General features: G+C 33.8%; 1 protein-coding gene across 1 annotated transcript; it reads right to left on the bottom strand.

Moving 5' to 3' along the window:
- Window positions 1–19,454: 19,454 nt before the first annotated feature.
- Window positions 19,455–21,419, bottom strand: LOC128984676 (piggyBac transposable element-derived protein 4-like). The gene has a single exon (XM_054404011.1). The coding sequence runs from the start codon at window positions 21,417–21,419 to the stop codon at window positions 19,455–19,457; it is 1,965 nt and encodes a 654-aa protein (XP_054259986.1).
- Window positions 21,420–21,793: the final 374 nt, after the last annotated feature.

Below are 21,793 nucleotides of genomic sequence, written 5' to 3'. Positions count from 1 at the left end.
AAAACTCATATTCATATTTAAAACCAAAGGGTTCAAGGATTGTGAAAATAGTAATTAATTTAACACGGAGGTTTATGTTGGTAATGGAAAGAGTGACAACATGTGTAAGCTCTCACGATGGTAAACAATGCATGATATTGATATTTTCTTTGGAAATTCATCCGGAACCTCCTCAAAGTTTAATAATATTCAAGTTTACTTTGATAAAAGCAACACACTTTAAACAGGTAGCTTGTCCTCCTTTATTGATGTTTATAACACGGTAAATTTTTTTTCCAAATAGCTTATTGTCGTTTATGCTATGACTATTATGTTTTGGTTTTTTGCTACACTTTTACTTAATTTTATCACTTCATGAACCAATCAGCAAGTATGACACAAGTTCAATAAACTTAAACAAGATCATTTAACAACTTATAATTCCGTTAGGCTGGACGTTACTCTCATGGAAACGTTCATTAAATCAGTGTTTGTCTGTTATTCACATCATCAGTGAAATGTAACAAATTGCCTGTCTCGCTCCTGTTTTTCAGATTGTTAAATGTGCTCCTGTTCTGAAATTATTCATGTACATTTAAAACCTTATTGGCTTAATGCAAATTATTGATTTAAAACTGTATTTGTAAGAGTCGTAGTCTGGTGTAGCGCACGCCTATTGTTTGACGTGGAAATGCTCGTAAAATAGATTTTGTATATTAGAATATATTCATTATATTCATATAATGCATAAGGACACTCAGACAAGGCGTGCATTTGAATAAAGTATAAAACTTTGTTTCAAATTAATTTAAAACACAAACAAACATTACGTCCGTAGTAGTGTATTATCAGCTGACAATTAGGTTGGTTTTTCTGTTTATATTTTGATGTTTATGCTGACATGTTGAATTACAAATATTTAAATATTATGACTCTACTCTACATAAAGACATTCAAATTCAAAATAAAGGCAGGGTTTTTTGGGACATGTATGAAATTGTTTAAGTCCACGGCCATTGCTTAATGATTTGAGCTCTTTACATATCTATTTCATAACCGGTTTTACTTAACCCTCAAGCACAACTACTCGGCGAATGTGGAACGGTGATTGCATTTTACTCACATGTAGAGAGTACGTGTTTGTGTCTAATACAGGAATGACACATCAACAAACAAGATACACTCCAGCAATCAGCACTCAGCAGAGCATTATATCCGCTCTCTGACATTCTGTTTGATATCATCTTGCGGCTCAGACTCAGCGCTTGAATACGACACAATACATATTTTATAAGCGAGGTCCTCTTGTGAAGCAGAATATCATTTGACTAAAAGCGCGGACTCTAATAAAGCTATTACTGTTTGAATGTTATATGCAGTATCGTACATAGTAGTAACCTTTTTTACAAACCATACTATTATAAATACAGTAATTTTAATTCACCATTATTACAAATATACTTCAATACTTTCATTACTTTGTCATTTACTTTGTCATTCAGTACTTTCATTTCATTCTGAAATGTTCCAGGCTAATGCTCAAAAATATACTTTTACAGTTATTTCGTATATCATTATACTGTAGTTTAATTTACCCAGCAAATAAACTCACTGAAATTAGCTAAACTGTTAACACTATTCCCTCAGCTATGTAAACGAATAAAAGTCTGCAATTGTCGTAACAACTTTTTGTAGCTGCTGACGGAAAGTTTGCTACAGTAAATTAGATAACAAAAGTAACCGTAACTGGTTGCGGGAATTGCATTTGCAAGTCTGATGCTTGTTTGTCACTTTTGCATTTAGCAATTCTACGCACTTTTCCTTTATGTATTGAAAATAAAAATATAATTTAAATTACATCCATATATATAATTCCGTAAGTCAAATTTTTGTAAAGAAATTGTGAGTGACTGGATGGCCGTAGAAGGATGGGAGGGGTCTTATTTTAAAGGTCTTGACGTGAATTTTGAGGGAAAACTATTCATTTTTCTTATTTTTTTACCATAAATTCGCAACAGAATAAAACTTTTCCCATTAAAACAACATGGGGTTTAATTTGTTTACATCTTTTGGAATTAAAACAGCTGTGCCACAGATTTGAAAACAGTGATTTGAAAACACGCATTTGGTTTACTTTTAGCCAGTCAACTATGAAATGTATACTATAATAAAACTGAAATATTGAAGATTAGTCGGAAAATTCTTAGTTTATATTTAAATCATATACTCAAGTTTCATTTTTTCATACTTTTACGTTATTGTCGTGTTAAAGGAATAAACGACATAGAATAAATATTCTGTATAAATAATCAAAGAGTCGAAATTAAATCTAACTTCTGTTTTGTTTTTATTTTTAAATCATATGTTCAAGTTTATTTTAAATGATGTTGTTTTCTTTATATTTCTACACATTTTAAGGTTAAGGTTGTGTAAATATATACAACTAAAATAACCTATAAATGTTATTGGTTCTAAAATGGTGTATTTGCATTCCTTCGTAAGTAATTTTTTTTAGTGCAGTGAATATACAACGTAGAGTAATCATATTCGATCATACTTTTATAAAATCACCAGGGATTCAAGATGTTTTGGTATGTAGGCTGCTGGATATATATTCTTTTAATTATAAGTACTGTAATTAATATGAACGTCAGGGGTAGACCACAAAGGCGGGGAACTGTTCATAGGAATGACAGTGCGCGTAGAAGAGCAAGAGTAGATAATGACGAACTTATATAATCAAGATATGTTACAACCCCTTTTTAGGAGACCCGTATGGTAGACGAGAGAAATGCAAAAATTTATGATGCAGGATTACTGGACCAAGAGTGCATTCAATGTTGTGCTCTTCATTTTATAGAGAAGAACTAACAAGCATTTATTTTATGACATGTTGCCATAACGGACTTATTAACCTTCCTCAGTCAAAAACTAATGTAGAACTTAAAAGTTTGTTTGAAGAGAGCCCACAACTGTATAAATTCATTCGACAATGCAACAGTGCTATGGCTTTTGCTTATTTTTCAGCCAGTAAGAAAGATATTCCAGGAAAAGGACCATACTCTGTTTCAAAATTCAAGGACAGATTTATCGTTCAATCTCAGATTTGCTGCCTCAACATGATGAAGACCCCGTGTATGGCCAATTGTACATTATTGACACATCAACAGCAACAGAAATTCGTCAAAGGCGTCGAGAAAATAGTGACTTAAAACCTGAAATATTGTCAAAACTAGCTGAAATTCTATTAGAAAATCCATTTGCACAAATTTACAAAAGAGCTTCGGAAGAAATGGTTGTACAAGGTGACAGTGAATTAGAACTTAGGTTTGTAGACAGGATAAATATGGATCGTCGTAGGTATAATAAGCCTACTGCAGATGAAATTGCAGGCGTCTTCAATTCATCTGAAGGCGAACCTCCAATGAATTTTTAAAATTCCAAACAGGGAAGCTTTTATTTATCCTCATTAACCACAAGACCAAAGCTACCTTAGTAAACCAGTATTTATTCACAAACAATGATATGTTTGCTGCCTTTTCATGTTAAACCACTGGAGTGATTCAAATTATTTATTGAAAATGACATCAACAAAAGCAAACAAAGAAGAACAAAAAACTGGTTTTTACACAAAAGATATGATGTAGGGATGCCTATTCTGACACATAGATAATGTTATTCGGAGTTTGTTTAAATACCGGTACTGCAAAAAGTTGTTTTACATTTGAGCTTTTTAGGGACTTATGTCCCTACAAGCCACTAGTCTTGAATTGTATTAGCGGGATACATTTTTGAATCGATTAACACAAAGCTTCAAAGTTACTGGGAGAAGAGGTAGTAACTCTGATTATAAATCTTATTGGTGAAGTAAAGTTTTAATTCTCGTTGGACATATTTATCTGAGTATCGTAATTATAGTAATAAATCACAGTAGGCCTAATTAATCTATATTATAAAAAAAATAATAGATTCTATACCCATGAATATTGCTATGAGAAGGATAAACCCCACAAGAGAGCCTAACAGAACTAAGATGTCTCAATGATACTTCTCATAACCTACACCATCTCATCACCACAACTGACCACTTAATCCCATCCTTGTGATTGTGAACTTACCAATCTAACTTGTAACAAGGCTATTAACCAACAGAACTAAGATGTCTCAATGATACTTCACATAACGTACACCATCTCATCACCACATCTGACCACTTAATCCCATCCTTGTGATTGTGAACTTACCAATCTAACTTGTAACAAGGCTATTAACCAACAGAACTAAGATGTCTCAATGATACTTCTCATAACGTACACCATCTCATCACCACAACTGACCACTTAATCCCAGCCTTGTGATTGTGAACTTACCAATCTAACTTGTAACAAGGCTATTAATTAACACAACTAAGATGTCTCAATGATACTTCTCATAACGTACACCATCTCATCACCACAACTGACCACTTAATCCCAGCCGTGTGATTGTGAACTTACCAATCTAACTTGTAACAAGGCTATTAACCAACCCAACTAAGATGTCTCAATGATACTTCTCATAACGTACACCATCTCATCACCACAACTGACCACTTAATCCCAGCCTTGTGATTGTGAACTTACCAATCTAACTTGTAACAAGGCTATTAACCAACACAACTAAGATGTCTCAATGATACTTCTCATAACGTACACCATCTCATCACCACAACTGACCACTTAATCCCAGCCTTGTGATTGTGAACTTACCAATCTAACTTGTAACAAGGCTATTAACCAACACAACTAAGATGTCTCAATGATACTTCACATAACGTACAACATCTCATCACCACAACTGACCACTTAATCCCAACCTTGTGATTGTGAACTTACCAATCTAACTTGTAACAAGGCTATTAACCAGACCAGCCTCATCAAGACTCCCTTTGTTAATTTGTATTCTTTTAGAGTTTCTCTACAGTTAGTGCCTGTGTGAAGTATTATTCCTCGGGTTAAGTATTATTTTCTATAACCATTTCTATACACAACCATACCATCCGAATTTAGATGCTTTAAGCAATAATATTCTCACTGCCAACAATAACAATGTTTTGGGTCATTTATAAGTAAGGAATAAGTTTATAACAGATTGTCTCATTAAATGAAACGATTCAATTATAACTTCGTAGTAAGGAAGAACCTAAGATTTAATTAGATTTACTATATTCAGAGGGTAAAATAATGTTATATTGTATCTAAATGTTTATAGTTCACTAATGGTGTTTTAGATAATGTTAAGAAAATACATATCCACATTTTTTAAGTAGTTATTTTTGTTTTTAATAAGGAATTATGTATATTTTCAAACCTTTTGTTTTGGAATATATATGTTTGTTTAGCAGACTTCTGTTAATATGGACCAAATGTCATAAATTTTTATAGGACGGGGGGGGGGGGGCAGTCATAGAATGTGCTAGTGTCTAAAATTCTATTTTATATCTTATTGTTTTGTTGCTAACCAAGTTGATGGTTCATAACAGTTGCTACAAATTTGTAAACTCTTTAGGTTATAACTTGTTACTAACGTGAGTGTAACAATTAATGTATATGAAATTAGTTGATTATTGTAGCTAACAGTTGAAACAGATGTTTGCTTTACCTAAGCAACGACCCGTTAGCAATGTTACATGAAACAAAACAATACATTTGACGATAATTTCACTTAATTATACTACAAATTAATTAGGCTATTCACATTTGTGATGGCATTTGAAGGTATTCTTGGAATCCAATTTGGAAATAGCCATACAATAAAGTAATGGATTTGCTTTAAGTGTATTTTTGTTTGTGACTACGCTAGTTGCACTTTTTTGTGCTTGTAATCAAAACATGTTCAGATCAAATGGTCCCAAACCACAATTTCTTTTGTTTTACTGTTAATTGAACCCGTCTCCTTCGTACCAAAAGTGTTTTACTCGTGGACATGTTCATGGCTTTCGAGTACAAGGGATAAATATATGAGAAAGAAGCATTATATTTTCACATTATTGAGAATGATGTATTTTCTTTTGACGTCATAACATTACTATTTTCTTTTATACTTAATGACTTACGCTTATCAATACTTGTCCATATAACCTTAATACTTTTTTAAATAAGGTAGTCCATTCATCAGTAAGAATTACTCTTAACAGAACTTTTCCGGTGATTACAAAACACACCGAGTCATTGGCAAGGGATCTCCCTAATTTGGACGGAGACCAAATCACTTCAGTTGTAACTAATAATCACGTCCACCGCTCCATATAAAAATGTTATTGATTATTACGTAGATTAAATATTATTTTTGATTTGTTATTTACAATTAGTTAACAAATCAATGAAATTACAATTACAGTTGTTTTATATAAACCTTTTGTTAATGGGTTTTTGTAATCGCATATTAACGTACATGAATATGTTTCCCCCAAAATGCAATCGAACAAAGAAAGAAAGTTAAAAATACGAACGGACACAGTTTCTAAACGAGTTGTGCCATATATTAAACCAATATTTAACGAATTTTGTGCAGATATCTTAAGTATATCATTGTGTAGTTTAATTAACAATGAATTCAACTACGTAACTTATGAATCCTGGTTATGGTTTATAAAATGGTATATAAAATCGCTTTAATCATTACCGCATCAGCTACCCTTAATTTCTTAATTGATATTCATTAGGCATTTCCAGTGTTGTAATACAGCGACTTTATTGCAAATAATTTTGTTAAAAAGCGTTCTGAACCTTTTACAGATTTTTCGTGATTGTTATGGTAATGTTGATTGAATCAGTGTTGTCTGTTATTCACACCACAACAATCCGTCCAGTGTTAAATGTAACCGATGGCCTGTCTCACTACTGTTTGTGAGATGATTGAATCAGTGTTTGTCTGTTATTCACACCACAACAATCCGTCCAGTGTTAAATGTAACCGATGGCCTGTCTCACTACTGTTTGTGAGATGATTGAATCAGTGTTTGTCTGTTATTCACACCACAACAATCCGTCCAGTGTTAAATGTAGCCGATGGCCTGTCTCACTACTGTTTGTGAGATGATTGAATCAGTGTTTGTCTGTTATTCACACCACAACAATCCGTCCAGTGTTAAATGTAACCGATGGCCTGTCTCGCTACTGTTTTTGAGATGATTGAATGTGTTTAATCCGTTGAGTAAACGTTCGTATTATCTGAATGCAGTGATTTCCTTTAAATACAACGTTATACAATTTTAATTACTTTACAGATGTATTTGCAGAATATGTTCAATGGACATGAAAAGTTTATTTTAAATTATAAAAATGTAACGATACAAGGTTACAAATGACTAACAGTTACTTTAAATATTTAAATTGAAGTTAATGCTAAAATATCCCAAACGGAGCGATACGGATTTTTGTAAATTCACAAATAAGCTAAAAAAATCAAAATCAAAATCTCTTTATTCCTGAATAATGTTACATGTTGTTAAAATTGTGTATATACAGGAAAAAATAATTCCCAAGTAGACTATCCGTCTGTGTTTGGGAATGAGTTGCTAATACAGCTATACACAGGTCCATAAATATTCAGGAGTACTTAGACAATTAATGATGATAGTATATAATATATATATATATATTAACAAGATGAAAAGAAGAAACCTAACTGCATCGAAACAACTCGTGAAACAAAACTAAAGAATACAAAGTTTTAGCAATTTTTTGAATATAGCCAATTATTTTATTAGTTGGTGCGTCGTATGTATTTTGTTGTTCAACTCTGTTGAAATATATTTGTAGTTACTAAAAACCAAGTAAATTATTCAATACTGAATACTTGATCCTCCATGCAAATAAAAACTAAGTACCATGGGGGTTTCAAAGAAACAGTACTTAAAAATGAGCCGGAGAAAATAACCTATATAAATGTATAAACTTTTTATTTTAGACCTTCGTAAATATTTATGTAATAAAATTACCTCGAGATTATGTGACAGATTATTACTGACACTTTCTATCACGATTGGGAAGTTTCCGTAATAATCCAATAGATAATGTACTAGCCAAGATAACAAACCATCACCAACAATGATCTTCGTAGCATCTTTGACAAAACAGTTCAAGCCTCTATTCGATACTGGTTAATGATTCAAGTCATTCCCAGCGCGGTCAAACTTTAATGTGGTTGTGATTGGTTTGGAGGTTTGGGAGGTTATTTTACTTTGGTCTCTTGATCAATTCGAATCAGGTTACTTAACGTCCTCGGATTAATAATTAAGTTCAACTTATGGTTTATATTTGTAAATACAATAAACCGTGAAAACTTGAAACTCCAGATACGGTTTAAAACACAGTTCAAGATGAATGGAGTCATATTACATGGAAACGAGAAAAAAGCTTAAATTTGACAAGGACTTTTGTTTTGTCAAATAGTATCATATTTGGAATTGTTTCTTTTGTTGTACAAGCCCAAACTTCACATCACTGTATACAGTGTAGAATTTTTATAGTGTTCGTTTTTTTATCAAGAAAAGTGTTGATCAAAAATCATACATCTGGAACCTACACGTGGAGGCTTGATAGGAGGATACAACTTATTCCTGCCAGAGGAGATGAGCTCTTATCTTTCTGGACACAACCCGCTCACTTTCATCCATAAACTCTGGTCTTCCAAATATCCACCTAAAGATAACACGGTTCACTATTTGGCAGCTGCAGTAACGAGTTGAGTCCACACTATTTTGTAATTGTTTCAAACACGTTAAAAAGTGTACAACACATCCTTAGTTTCCCTACTGTAGTTGTGAACTAGCATCAGCTGACTAATAGTTTGTTTATGTTTACGTTTTTGGCTATTTTCGTTGTTATGGTGACGAATAATTGGATTATGTTTAAAAGTTGAGATAGAAGGTTCCTTTTTTGTTGTTGTGAAAATATAAGTAAGTTGAAGAAATCCCTGAAAAGTGTTATTTACTCATTTATTTTCCCACAAGCTGTTTCGGCTTTCTTTGTGAGCATGATCTTGCTTGATGGCCTTCCGAGTTACAGATAAAACATTTTCTACTATACTGTCTTTTATTTATGGACACTTTCATCTGAGCGGTGGCTCCAACATTGGATTCACTTCCATTCACTAAACTTCTCGCCCTTTCTAACACTTTTGACAGCTCCATGTCTTGCAAAAAACATGCCGCCTTTAACTGATTTTGAACTTCTCTGGGTGGTCCGTGAACAAAAGAACTCTTTATCCACTCATCAGAAACTGAAGAATCTATTAATTTGGCCAACCTTTTTAAATCAGATGCGTAGACATCAACAGATTCTCCTGGAAGCAAACGTCTAGATATGAATTCCTCATAGGCCTTCTGAAGTTTACATACAAGCTCTAACTTTTTCAGCTATTCCGAGAAGTATCCTTCGCCATCATACAACTTTATCAAATCAGAAGTACCGTTTCCAGACATGCCGAAATAGCTTGTGGGAAAAGTATTTGAAAGTAAAAACGAAAGTGGAAGTTGTGTCAGCACCTCGAGGGCGTGTAGTGGTGTTGACACCACGGGGGCGTGTAGTTATGAACTAGCATCAGCTGACTAATAGTTTGTTTATGTTTACTTTTTTGGCTATTTTCGTTGTTATGATGACGAAGAGTTGGATTATGTTTAAAAGTTGAGATAGAAGGTTCCTTTTTTTTGTTGTTGTGAAAATATAAGTAAGTTGAAGAAAGCCCTGAAAAGTGTTATTTACTCATTTATTTTCCCACACCTACAATGTCAACTGAGGAGCGATTTCCCATCGTATCATCGTTATGTTATACAACATTACACTAAATTAAAATTAGCAAATTTTACTATAAGTCTGGATTCATTCATCTCTTCGCATTTTAATCTTGCAAATACTTCAAGCTCACAGTGTCACATACAATAACTCAATTCATTAGTTCGGTCCTCACCATGACCTGATATGAAAAGTCCTCCAAAGTCAATGTGTAACGGCTAGACAAACAATATATTGTGTAAATTTTGGATTGTATTAGCAAATGAAATACAATAGTGTCATCACCAGCAGCATATTCAATTCCATAAAAATTTATAAAAGTTTTGTTTGAAAAGATTTTAGCACTAATTTACTGAATCAAATGGGTTTTGGATAATTAGCTGTGAAAGTATGTGGAAATATAATACAGTACTTTAAAAATCCGCCAACTTGTAATTTTACCTATATTAAATAATGATGAATAAATTAATAGATATTTTAATTGACTGAGTACTAAGAGACATCGTTAAGAGTTGTAAATGCATAGTTAACTGTAATAACTTCCCTCTCAACAATTGCGTCAGTTGTCAAGGAGTAGACCAAGCCCATCAGTATGCAGCTATAAATATTCAATTCATACCTCACCCTGGTTTTTTCGTTTTTAATTTGTTTAAGAATTCCCTTTGTAAATCTTTCTTCCTGGAGTTCAATCCAAGTACATTTACATTCAAGAATTTCACAACTATTTTCATTTATACACTCGCATAAATGTCCCTATTATAAAACTTAATACTATGAATTAAATTTAGTAGCTAAATTATGTACCTTATACAAAATTAATTACTAAAAAGTTATGTACTAAAAAGTTACACTAATTTAAGAAATGCGCCTGAACTTACAAATATAATATTTTACCTCAATCAGTTTAATGTTAATATTTAATTGGATTGGTGTAGTGATAGACCAATGCAATTTATAGAAATAGCAACCAATTAGAAAATAATTTTATGTAAAGAGAATACATATTGAGCCTTTACTTCTCAAGATATCTTATACTATATTGAGACGCTGGAATCTCTAGCAACTACAAAACAAAACTAATATTAATATTTAAAAACGAAAGGGTTCAAGAATTGTGAAAATAATAATTAATGTAACAGGGATGTTTTTGTTGGAAATGGAAAGAGTGACAACATGGGTAAGCTCTCACGATGGTAAACAATGCATGTAATTGATATTTTCTTTGGAAATTCATCCGGAAACTCCTCGAAATTTAATAATTCAAGTTTACTTTGATAAAAGCAACACACTTTTAACAGGTAGCATGTGTCTTTATTGTTGTTTATAATACTTTACGGTTGAATATTTTTTTCCGAATAACTTATTGTCGTTTAGGCTACGACCTTATGTTTTAGTCTTTTGCTATAATTTAACTTCATTTTATTACTTCATGAACCAGTCAGCAAGTATGACCATATGTTCAATCAACTTAAACAAGATCATTTAACAACTTATAATTCCGTTAGGCTGGACGTTATTGTTACGGAATGTTTATTGAATCAGTGTTTGTCTGTTATTCACATCATCAGTGAAATGTAACAAATTGCCTGTCTCGCCCTTCCTTTTCAGATTGTTAAATGTGTCCCTGTTCTAAAATTATTCATGTAAATTTAAAACCTTATTGGCTTAATGCAAATTATTTATTTTAAACTGTAATTGTAAGAGTCGTAGTCTGGTGTGGCGCACGCCTATTGTTTGACGTGGAAATGCTCGTAAAATAGATTTTGTATATTAGAATATATTCATTATATTCATATAATGCATAAGGACACTCAGACAAGGCGTGCATTTGAATAAAGTATAAAACTTTGTTTCAAATTAATTTAAAACACAAACAAACATTACGTCCGTAGTAGTGTATTATCAGCTGACAATTAGGTTGGTTTTTCTGTTTATATTGTGATGTTTATGCTGACATGTTGAATTACAAATATTTAAATATTATGACTCTACTCTACATAAAGACATTCAAATTCAAAATAAAGGCAGGGTTTTTGGGACATGTATGAAATTGTTTAAGTCCATGGCCATTGCTTAATGATTTGAGCTCTTTACATACCTATTTCATAACCGGTTTTACATAACCCTCAAGCACAACTAGTCGGCGAATGTGGAACGGTGATGGCATTTTACTCACTTGTAGAGTGTACGTGTTTGTGTCTAATACAGGAATGACACATCAACAAACAAGATACACTCCAGCAATCAGCACTCAGCAGAGCATTATATCCGCTCTCTGACATTCTGTTTGATATCTTCTTGCGACTCAGACTCAGCGCTTCAATACGACACAATACATATTTCATAAGCAAGGTCCTCTTTTGAAGCAGAATATCATTTGACTAAAAGCGCGGACTCTAATAAAGCTATTACTGTTTGAATGTTATATGCAGTATCGTCCATAGTAGTAACCCTTTTTACAAATCATACTATTATAAATACTGTAATTTTAATTCACCATTATTATGTTCTGAAATGTTACAGGCTAATGCTCAAAAATATACTTTTACAGTTATTTCGTATATCATTATAGTTTAAGTTACCCAGCAAATAAACTCACACAAATTAGCTAAACTGTAAACATTATTCCCTCAGCTACGTAAACAAATAAAAGTCTACAATTGTCGTAACAACATTTTGTAGCTGCTGTCGGAAAGTTTGCTCCAGTAAATTAAATAACAAAAGTAACCGTAACTGGTTGCAGGAATTGCATTTGCAAGTCTGATGCTTGTTTGTCACTTTTGCATTTAGCAATTCTATGAACTTTTCCTTTATGTATTGAAAATAAAAATATAATTTAAATTACAGCTTGAATTGTATTTGCGGGATACATTTTTGACATAATATTAATGTAAATGAATTACATCAATATACACGTTTTCAAGGAATAATAATTTTGAGTATTTTATTATTTCATCTATTTTTTATGAAGTTGAATCTAAATGAAATGCTCTTAAACAGTTGATTGAAGTTTATATCTCCGTTCAATTAAATTAAGCTCTTGCATTGAAGTTTTAATTGTATTGTTATCTTTGTAGAAACAATTGAAGAGAGATTTATGCTCAGTTCTAGATACAGGGGAAGCTCTAAACCTGATGGGATAATCAATTTTTTACTAAACATAAGAGATGTGTTTTCATTCATCATATAGTGTTCATCTTAAAAGCAACTGAAACCAATCGATCAACGAATCCCTTAACTAAACTGAGGTTGCTGAAAGAATATAATTCATATTAGATTAAGAAATCTAAATCAGGTTTTAAAAACGAGATATTTCCTCCATAGAAGTTACTGTTTAACTAACGTATTAAATGTAAGTTCAACTATCATAATATATATAATTACTTCTACTACCAATGAAGATTAATTTTGCATCAGCAAAAGCGCTTAAAGTTACCAATGAAGATTAATTTTGCTTCAGCAAAAGCGCTTAAAGTTATATAGTTAAATAAAGTTATATAATTTTCCTAACTGTTTGTAGTAAAAATAAAAATTCTTATGTCCGTATAAGCATAATAAAATTTATAAGGAAAGGGACCAAAAATATTAGATTTAGATTAAGCGTTTTCGAAGGCATTCAATCTTTCAATATCCTGTGTAAAATTTGTAATAAGGAGCCTATTTCGTTTTGAGAACAATATGATGGTCATACTGGAGTTTTAGCTACCTTCTTAAAGCTTAATTTTGTTTCGCTACTTTTACCATTTCACACAGGTCACGCCGATCTGTTTCGAAATCCCAGACTAAATTTTGTTGAAAATATTCCATGGTGATTTCTTTCGTATAATCTAAAAACACTCGAAAATATACCATTTAGTAACTAGGTACGTCTGGTATAAGTGAAAAGCATTCATAAGTTGGAAGACTCTTCACATATCATTAAATAGTCACAAAAGGAGGACCTGGTACACACATCTCCAGGTGTGAAAGGTTGATTCGCAGCGAAATTAGTTGGACTGTTTATTGTGTGAAACTGGTATAATATACGTATAACATGTTTCATATTATATTGAATGATATGGATTTTGTCAAAATGTGTAAGGTAAGTATCTGGATAGTAAAATTATGATAATCAATTAACACAAAGCTACAAAGTTACTGGGAGAAGAGGTAGTAACTCTGATTTTAAATCTTATTGGTGAGGTAGAGTTTTAATACTCGTTGGAAATCTTTACCTGAGTATCGTAATTATAGTAATAAATAACAATATTAATCTATAAAAAATGAACAAATTCATTTCTCATGAACCTACCTATGAATTTTGCTATGAGAAGGATAAACCCCACAAGAGAGCCTAACTGAGCTAAGATGTCTCAATGATACTTCACATAACCTACACCATCTCATCACCACAACTGACCACTTAATCCCAACCTTGTGATTGTGAACTTACCAATCTAACTTGTAACAAGGCTATTAACCAACACAACTAAGATGTCTCAATGATACTTCACATAACGTACAACATCTCATCACCACAACTGACCACTTAATCCCAACCTTGTGATTGTGAACTTACCAATCTAACTTGTAACAAGGCTATTAACCAGACCAGCCTCATCAAGACTCCCTTTGTTAATTTGTATTCTTTTAGAGTTTCTCTACAGTTAGTGCCTGTGTGAAGTATTATTCCTCGGGTTAAGTATTATTTTCTATAACCATTTCTATACACAACCATACCATCCGAATTTAGATGCTTTAAGCAATAATATTCTCACTGCCAACAATAACAATGTTTTGGGTCATTTATAAGTAAGGAATAAGTTTATAACAGATTGTCTCATTAAATGAAACGATTCAATTATAACTTCGTAGTAAGGAAGAACCTAAGATTTAATTAGATTTACTATATTCAGAGGGTGAAAATAATTTTATATTGTATCTAAATGTTTCTAGTTCACTAATGGTGTTTTAGATAATGTTAAGAAAATACATATCCACATTTTTTAAGTAGTTATTTTTGTTTTTAATAAGGAATTATGTATATTTTCAAACCTTTTGTTTTGGAATATATATGTTTGTTTAGCAGACTTCTGTTAATATTGACCAAATGTCACAAATTTTTATAGGCCGGGGGGGGGGGGGGGGGCAGCCACAGAATGTGCTAGTGTCTGAAATTCTATTTTATATCTTATTGTTTTGTTGCTAACCAAGTTGATGGTTCATAACAGTTGCTACAATTTGGTAAACTCTTTAGGTTATCCCCTGTTACTAACATGAGTGTAACAATCAATGTATATGAAATTTGTTGATTATTGTAGCTAACAGTTGAAACAGATGTTTGCTTTACCTAACCAACGACCATTTTGCAATGTTACGTGAAACAAAACAATACATGTGACTATAATTTCACTTAATTATACTACTACCTTATTATAATTAATTAGGCTATTCACATTTGTGATGGCATTTTAAGGTATTCTTGGAATCCAATTGAAGACCACAGGAGAAAAAGGGGGAATGTCGCAACAATTAGTTTTTGAGAAAAATCTAAAAAACCATTGTTAAACGTTATGAATCAAAAATTTGCTGTATTAAATATAACAGATCTACACAAAACTATAGCCAATATATATTGTTCTGAGTTATAGGTATAGAAAAAAACCCAATTATACAGAATATTTATTTAAAAATATAAAAATACAATGTTGTCAGAGTTTCCACGATAAGAAGGGGGAATGTCCAAACAAAGTTCATTTGATTTAACCTAGGCCTATGCGAATACTTTTTGTAAACGAAAAACATTATGTTTGCTCTGTTGCACCAGACTACTAAGTAGCTTCTTCCCTGCACATAATACTGTCCAGAAACATCTTTCCCTCTGGACCGCATAAAGGCCTCAGGTCTTGAAGGTCTCTGAACTTTTCACGAGTTATTTTCAAAGGTTCTTCATGTGACTGTTCAGGAAGCAGAAACTCTCCAGCTCCAATCTGACCTTTAGCAAGTTTATAAGCCGCTAACCTTTGTTTTCTTACTTTGTCTTTTTCTTATTTTTCTTTGTCCTTTGATGATTTTTTTCTTCTGTGATGATTTTTTCTTCTTACTGTCGCTGGCTTGAGTATTTTTATCTTTGACAACTACTGAACACCAGGCCCCGTTGTATGTGTTTCTGTACTGAATTGTGTCCTTTTCAGAGATTTTAACAAATATTTCCTTTACGGGTCTGATTTTGAAAGGACATGTTTCAACATAGATTGGACTAAGGAACTCTTTCCAAGCACGAAACATGGGAAGCTCCATGTCAACCACTTCATATGGTGACGGGTTAGTTCGAGCTGTTTCAAAAGCTTCGTTCCATTGTTGAGGGGTTTCTGCAGGGGTTTTTTGATTCACCAGGGCCATATCAGTATCGCTTTGCATATACGAGTGGCCTCTTATGGGAAAAGTCATCCTAACTGAGTCAAAGCGATTTTGTTCATGAACAAGAAAATGAAGGAGTCTGAAAACCGTGTAGTTTTTATTTTGGCCTCCACACGAGTCGCAGAAAATGTGAAGATCTCTTATCTCAGGTCCTAGCTTTGTTCTTATGAAGTCATGGAATATAGAGCACACTGCGTCTGAACCTTACTTTCCTACAATTTCTGTATATGTAAAAAAGACAACTTTGTTATCAGACAACACATGAACATTAAAGGAATAAAATGAGAGCTGTCTCTTATAATATATATCATTAGTAGTGAGGTTTGGGATTGGTAAGTTCTTACCAAAATCCATACATATGGCTTCAAAGCTGTTTATTTTTCGAGCCTTACGCTTCGCAGTTCTTTTGCGTTTATAAAACACTGCAGCTTTTACATTGTGTAAATTATTTTGTATTTCCATTTGCCTCAGTTTCTGCTGAAGGTCGGTTTTCTGTTCTTCAGTTTTACAGTTTTCTATTTCCAGTTCAATACATCTAACCTGGGCAGAATACTTGTCGCATGTTGTGCAGGTATCTGATCTGGGATAACCAAATGCCCTATTAAAGCAAGTATTAAAAATAGTTCGATATGTTTCGTATGAAACTTTTTGTGATGGATTGTCTTTCAAAAATAAATCATACATTTTCTTAATATTTAGGGTTTCAGGCAAGTACACTCGATCAGTTTTTTTTTTTAACGAATAATGACTCTTACGTCCTTTGAATGAAGAAATATGATCTTTAATCAACTCAACCACATCATCACCTAGTTTTCTAGGTCTGTTTGCATGTGTTCCCCTGTTGTCTTTAGGAGACATGCCTGTCATTTTTAGTGATGTTTGAATTACTTGGAGTTTATTATTCCCTATTCCAAACATGCTTAAAAAGGCTTTATAGCAAACCGGGACTTCGGTTGCACAGCCATCCCTAACAACACGTACCTTGTATGCATATGCAGCATCATGTCTTTTAGCTTCTTCTGGATACTGGAACCAAACTAATAAGGCCTGCCAGGAATGAGTTTTGTTCATTAACACTTTGGAGTTTATTAAAATGTGAAATATTTACAGATCGTTCTTCTGCTGTCACCTCTGAAAAACACTTTAACCTAGTACAACAACAGTCTGGGCCAAAATCAATATATTCATTTTTATCAATATTATTTTACCTCCTGGTAGCTGGAGGTTTTGAAATTTTATTTGCTTCACTAGTTGCTTTAGGAATGTTACTACCTCCCCAATACTTTTTTTTTTTAAATCAGGTAGTAGTGGAATCATTTTGGGCAGAATACTTGTCGCATGTTGTGCAGGTATCTGATCTGGGATAACCAAATGCCCTATTAAAGCAAGTATTAAAAATAGTTCGATATGTTTCGTATGAAACTTTTTGTGATGGATTGTCTTTCAAAAATAAATCATACATTTTCTTAATATTTAGGGTTTCAGGCAAGTACACTCGATCAGTTTTTTTTTTTTAATGAATAATGACTCTTACGTCCTTTGAATGAAGAAATATGATCTTTAATCAACTCAACCACATCATCACCTAGTTTTCTAGGTCTGTTTGCATGTGTTCCCCTGTTGTCTTTAGGAGACATGCCTGTCATTTTTAGTGATGTTTGAATTACTTGGAGTTTATTTTTCCCTATTCCAAACATGCTTAAAAAGGCTTTATAGCAAACCGGGACTTCGGTTGCACAGCCATCCCTAACAACACGAGTAGGATAACCGTGGATATGGCCCAAGTAGGATTCCCCCAGATCGTGGACAAACTACCCCTAGTGTTGTAGTTTAATCCTTAGGGGTAGTGAATACATATATGTTGAATGTTAGGGGCTGTTAGGGGTAGTTTTGGGTATTTTTAATTGTTAGGGGTAGTTTTATGGGAGTTACTTGTTGATCATGTGATCTTTTTATATGTAGGTATTTCTATTAAACTATTTTGTGGATAAAAAGTGTGTGCTTGACTGGGGATCGATCCCGGGTCTCCTAGGTATTGGATTATTGTCTAAGCCATTGAGTTATGACAACAGTTAAAGGTCTGGTGTTTATAGTCGTAAATGACAACCTTAATTTCCTAATTTACATATACAGGGTGTGTAAAAAAAACAAATATTTTTATTGTATTTCATACATATCTATATGCTGTAGTCCATAACAAATGTGAAACAAATGATAATTCATGTATCCAATGTTAAAAACAGCTTAAAGAAGGCTTAAGTGGAACTTTACCATCAAGTATCAAAAATGGCCTTTGTAAAGGCCACCAAATGTTGGATGTTAAATTTACATTTTATATATGTTATGTACTTTTGGGATGATGGGTGGTTTGAATTTATGTTTTTTTTTCTAGTGGTTGGTTGTGTATGAAGCTGTGTATGAGTCAGAGGTTCACGGGTTTGATTCTACCTAATCACCAAATATGTAACTTTTGGTTGGGGTGTTTTTTTCTTGTTGGTATGGTGTTGTATTATAGTTAACTGTTTGTGTATGAACCTATGGCTTCAGAGGTTCATGGGTTCAATTCTATCTCATTATGTTTTTATTTTATTTCATACATATCTATATGCTGTAGTCCATAACAAATGCAAAACAAATGATAATTCATGTATCCAATGTTAAAAACAGCTAAAAGAAGGCTTAAGCGGAACTTTACCATTAACACGTTAGCTGCCACGTCACCCCGATCGGGGTGCCACCAGTTGGCTCGTATGTGAGCACTGTCACCCCGATCGGGGCGACAGTTGTAATTTGTAAGGGTTTTTTTTCTTTGCCGCTATTTGACAGTCTTTGATGTTCAACGGCAGTCAAACATTGTGGCTTATAAATACATACTCCAAGCTAACTAGATATCAATGTTATATTGCATTCTGATGTTTATAAAATGTCCAAACTTACGTCACAAAGTACTGAAATGTTGTCACCCCGATCGGGGTGACGCTATTTTTTTCAACAATTTTATCTACTCTTTATTGAAATATGCACCATAAAATGACGTAACGTTTTTCTTATTCAGTTGGTGTTTATATTTTATAAGAGTTTTTTGTATCTTATGACTGAAATTATTTCCCTAACCTGAACATAAAAGTAAGTATTTGGGTAATACTGATTAAAATCAGATAAGAAAGAAAACAAACATATTTTTGAAATCTTTTATGTCAAACTGTAAACAATATTACATTGCTAAAAAAAACTAAATATATGTATAATAATGAATAAAAACATGACAACTGCTTTTAGAAAAGTAAAAAGTTGACTGGCCTACTTGTGTGTGTTCCTAAAACAGTCCTTGCACAAAAACGGCTTCTGGGGGCAAGTTTCACAAAATGTGTTTACTTTCTTCGATTTCCTAGCAGTCTCACGCCCGCCTGCATTCTGAGCTTGTTGGTAGCAGATCTTGCAGTGACGTCTTACCCGCCTTTTGTTTCGGCCTTCTCCTTCGAATTGGGCTGTCTCCGTTAGATGATGGTGGCCAGTCACTCGAACGGGATCGATTTCTTCGTCACGAAGGCCCAGAAGAGCGTAAGCCACTTTCTCTCTGAAAGTTGTGATGGAGTACACATGACGTTTTGCTGCTTGGCCAGTGGCACCTACAGCCTCTTTGTACCCAAGCCAAGCGTTGACAACAGCAGTTCCAAGGAGCATTTCCTCCGCTATCTTGTGATACCATCTCATCGATTTCCTTACAGCCGAGCTGTAAGAAGACATCTGATCGGACAAATCGATGCCCATTTTAGCTTTGTGATAATGGACAACTACCTGAGGCTTCAGTATAGGGGTACCATTTCGACTCCTCTTTCCCGTGTCTTCATACACATTAGTGTGTTTCGTTGACATAATGCGTACCTCCCTCTTGTCAACCCATCTGGTGTACGTCGTGCCATTTGGGTACTCCAGGCAGCTCATTTCTCCTGTACCAAGGGTCAAATTTGGTGGGATTGTCTTTTTGTGTGGAAACCATGCACGGTTTGCAATTACTGTACCCACAAGGTGAGTCTGTCTGGTGAGAAGAACATTGGCCAGGTCCAGAGACGTATAAAAATTGTCGATATACAAAGTATGTCCCTTGTCCAAATAGTCATTTATGAGGTCCATGACAACAGACATTGCCAAGGACGATCCTTCATCGATGCCGGTTCCTTTACCCATATACACTTTTGTCTTCAATGTGTAGCCGGTCGTGTCGCAAACCTTGAAAACTTTTATACCATACTTATGGGCTTTTTGGGGAAGATATTGCCGGAAGATAAGACGACCTCTGAACGGAATCATACTCTCGTCTATTACAAGATCTTCTCCAGGATTCTTGTTTCTTTTGAAACATTGATTGAGATGGGACACAAGTGGCAAAATCTTGGCCAAACGGCCCTCCTGATCAAGGTTGTCATTATTGTTGAAGTGCCAGAAGCGAAGTAGAAGTTGAAATCGGTTTCGGCTCATAACTCGATTTGCAACCAAGTTTCGGTATAGCAGTCGCCTGGACCAATAATCCGTTATTCTGGGCATGGGAACAAGGCCCATGTATAATAAAAGGCCCAAAAACTTTTTCATTTCCTCCACGTTAGTATCCCGCCATGTTCTTAGTCTACTACTACCATTTAATCTTATTTTCTGAAGCACCTGCGCTGCATTTCGGTTAGTCTCATCAACCATAACCGCCAGGATTTCATCGTTTAGGTAAGATGAAAAAAAATCAATCGGCTGTGCAGTCCTTGGTAAATTAAATTTGTATTCTGAGTTACCACCAAAAACAATATTTTTTTGTCTACCTTCTGGCAACTTCCATTTGTCTTCTTCTTCTTTTTTCATTTTAAGTTTATCCTCCTTTTTCTTGAGTTTTTTGTACCTTTCGCCCAAGGTAACATACACATCACCATTCAAATAATCCCCTCCTGCGCCCTCATCCAAATCCTCATTCATACTTTCCCTATCATTCTGATCATTTACACTCTCAGTCTGGGTATCAGTCTCGTTTGTTGCTGAATATAAATTCATATTGTATTCATTTACATCACCTTCATTGTTGCTGTGCTCGCTCTCTGACGTTGACAGGAGGGTAGGTTGAAAGTCCGGGTCGATGTCCATTTCGTCGTCCCCGTCTGACTCATCACTGTCTTTAGCACTACCTCCCAAAAAACCATCACTCAGATTTCCATAATCTAGTTCACTTGACATTGGTAAACCCAAAAAACGTTCGATATCGTCATCACCAAGATTGTCACTCATATTGGACAAAAGCCACAACACACTATGAAAACCAACACGAAAACTAGGTTATAAATAGCTAAAAAGTACAACACAAGAAGAAGTAAACATAACCCAGTAGAGTAATAAGCAGGTGTTGTTGTCTTCACGCGCCAAAATGCCGCTACTGCCAACCGAACAAAATGAAATATATCCCAAATGGTCGAATTTCAGTGCCACCCCGATCGGGGTGACAGCGATATTTTCCAGCAAAATTTGACTGAAAAAAATCACTGTCACCCCGATCGGGGTGACACTTATTCCGCCATTTTCTTATATGTATTTGGACAGATAACATTATAACTAACCTAGATAAGTATAAATAACATCATATAACTAAAAAATTACGTGAGCAT

The sequence above is a fragment of the Macrosteles quadrilineatus genome, unplaced genomic scaffold (genome assembly GCF_028750875.1).
Source record: "Macrosteles quadrilineatus isolate MER2022 unplaced genomic scaffold, UCM_ALF_1.0 Scaffold_2__2_contigs__length_208266976, whole genome shotgun sequence".
In the NCBI taxonomy this organism is placed as follows: domain Eukaryota; kingdom Metazoa; phylum Arthropoda; class Insecta; order Hemiptera; family Cicadellidae; genus Macrosteles; species Macrosteles quadrilineatus.
The sequence above is the reverse complement of the archived record's forward strand: the minus strand, read 5'-3'. Positions and strand labels throughout refer to the sequence as shown.

Bases quoted from the DNA above. Each gene is read 5' to 3' on its own strand.
- LOC128984676 (XM_054404011.1), bottom strand. From the start codon at position 21,419: ATGAGTGACAATCTTGGTGATGACGATATCGAACGTTTTTTGGGTTTA.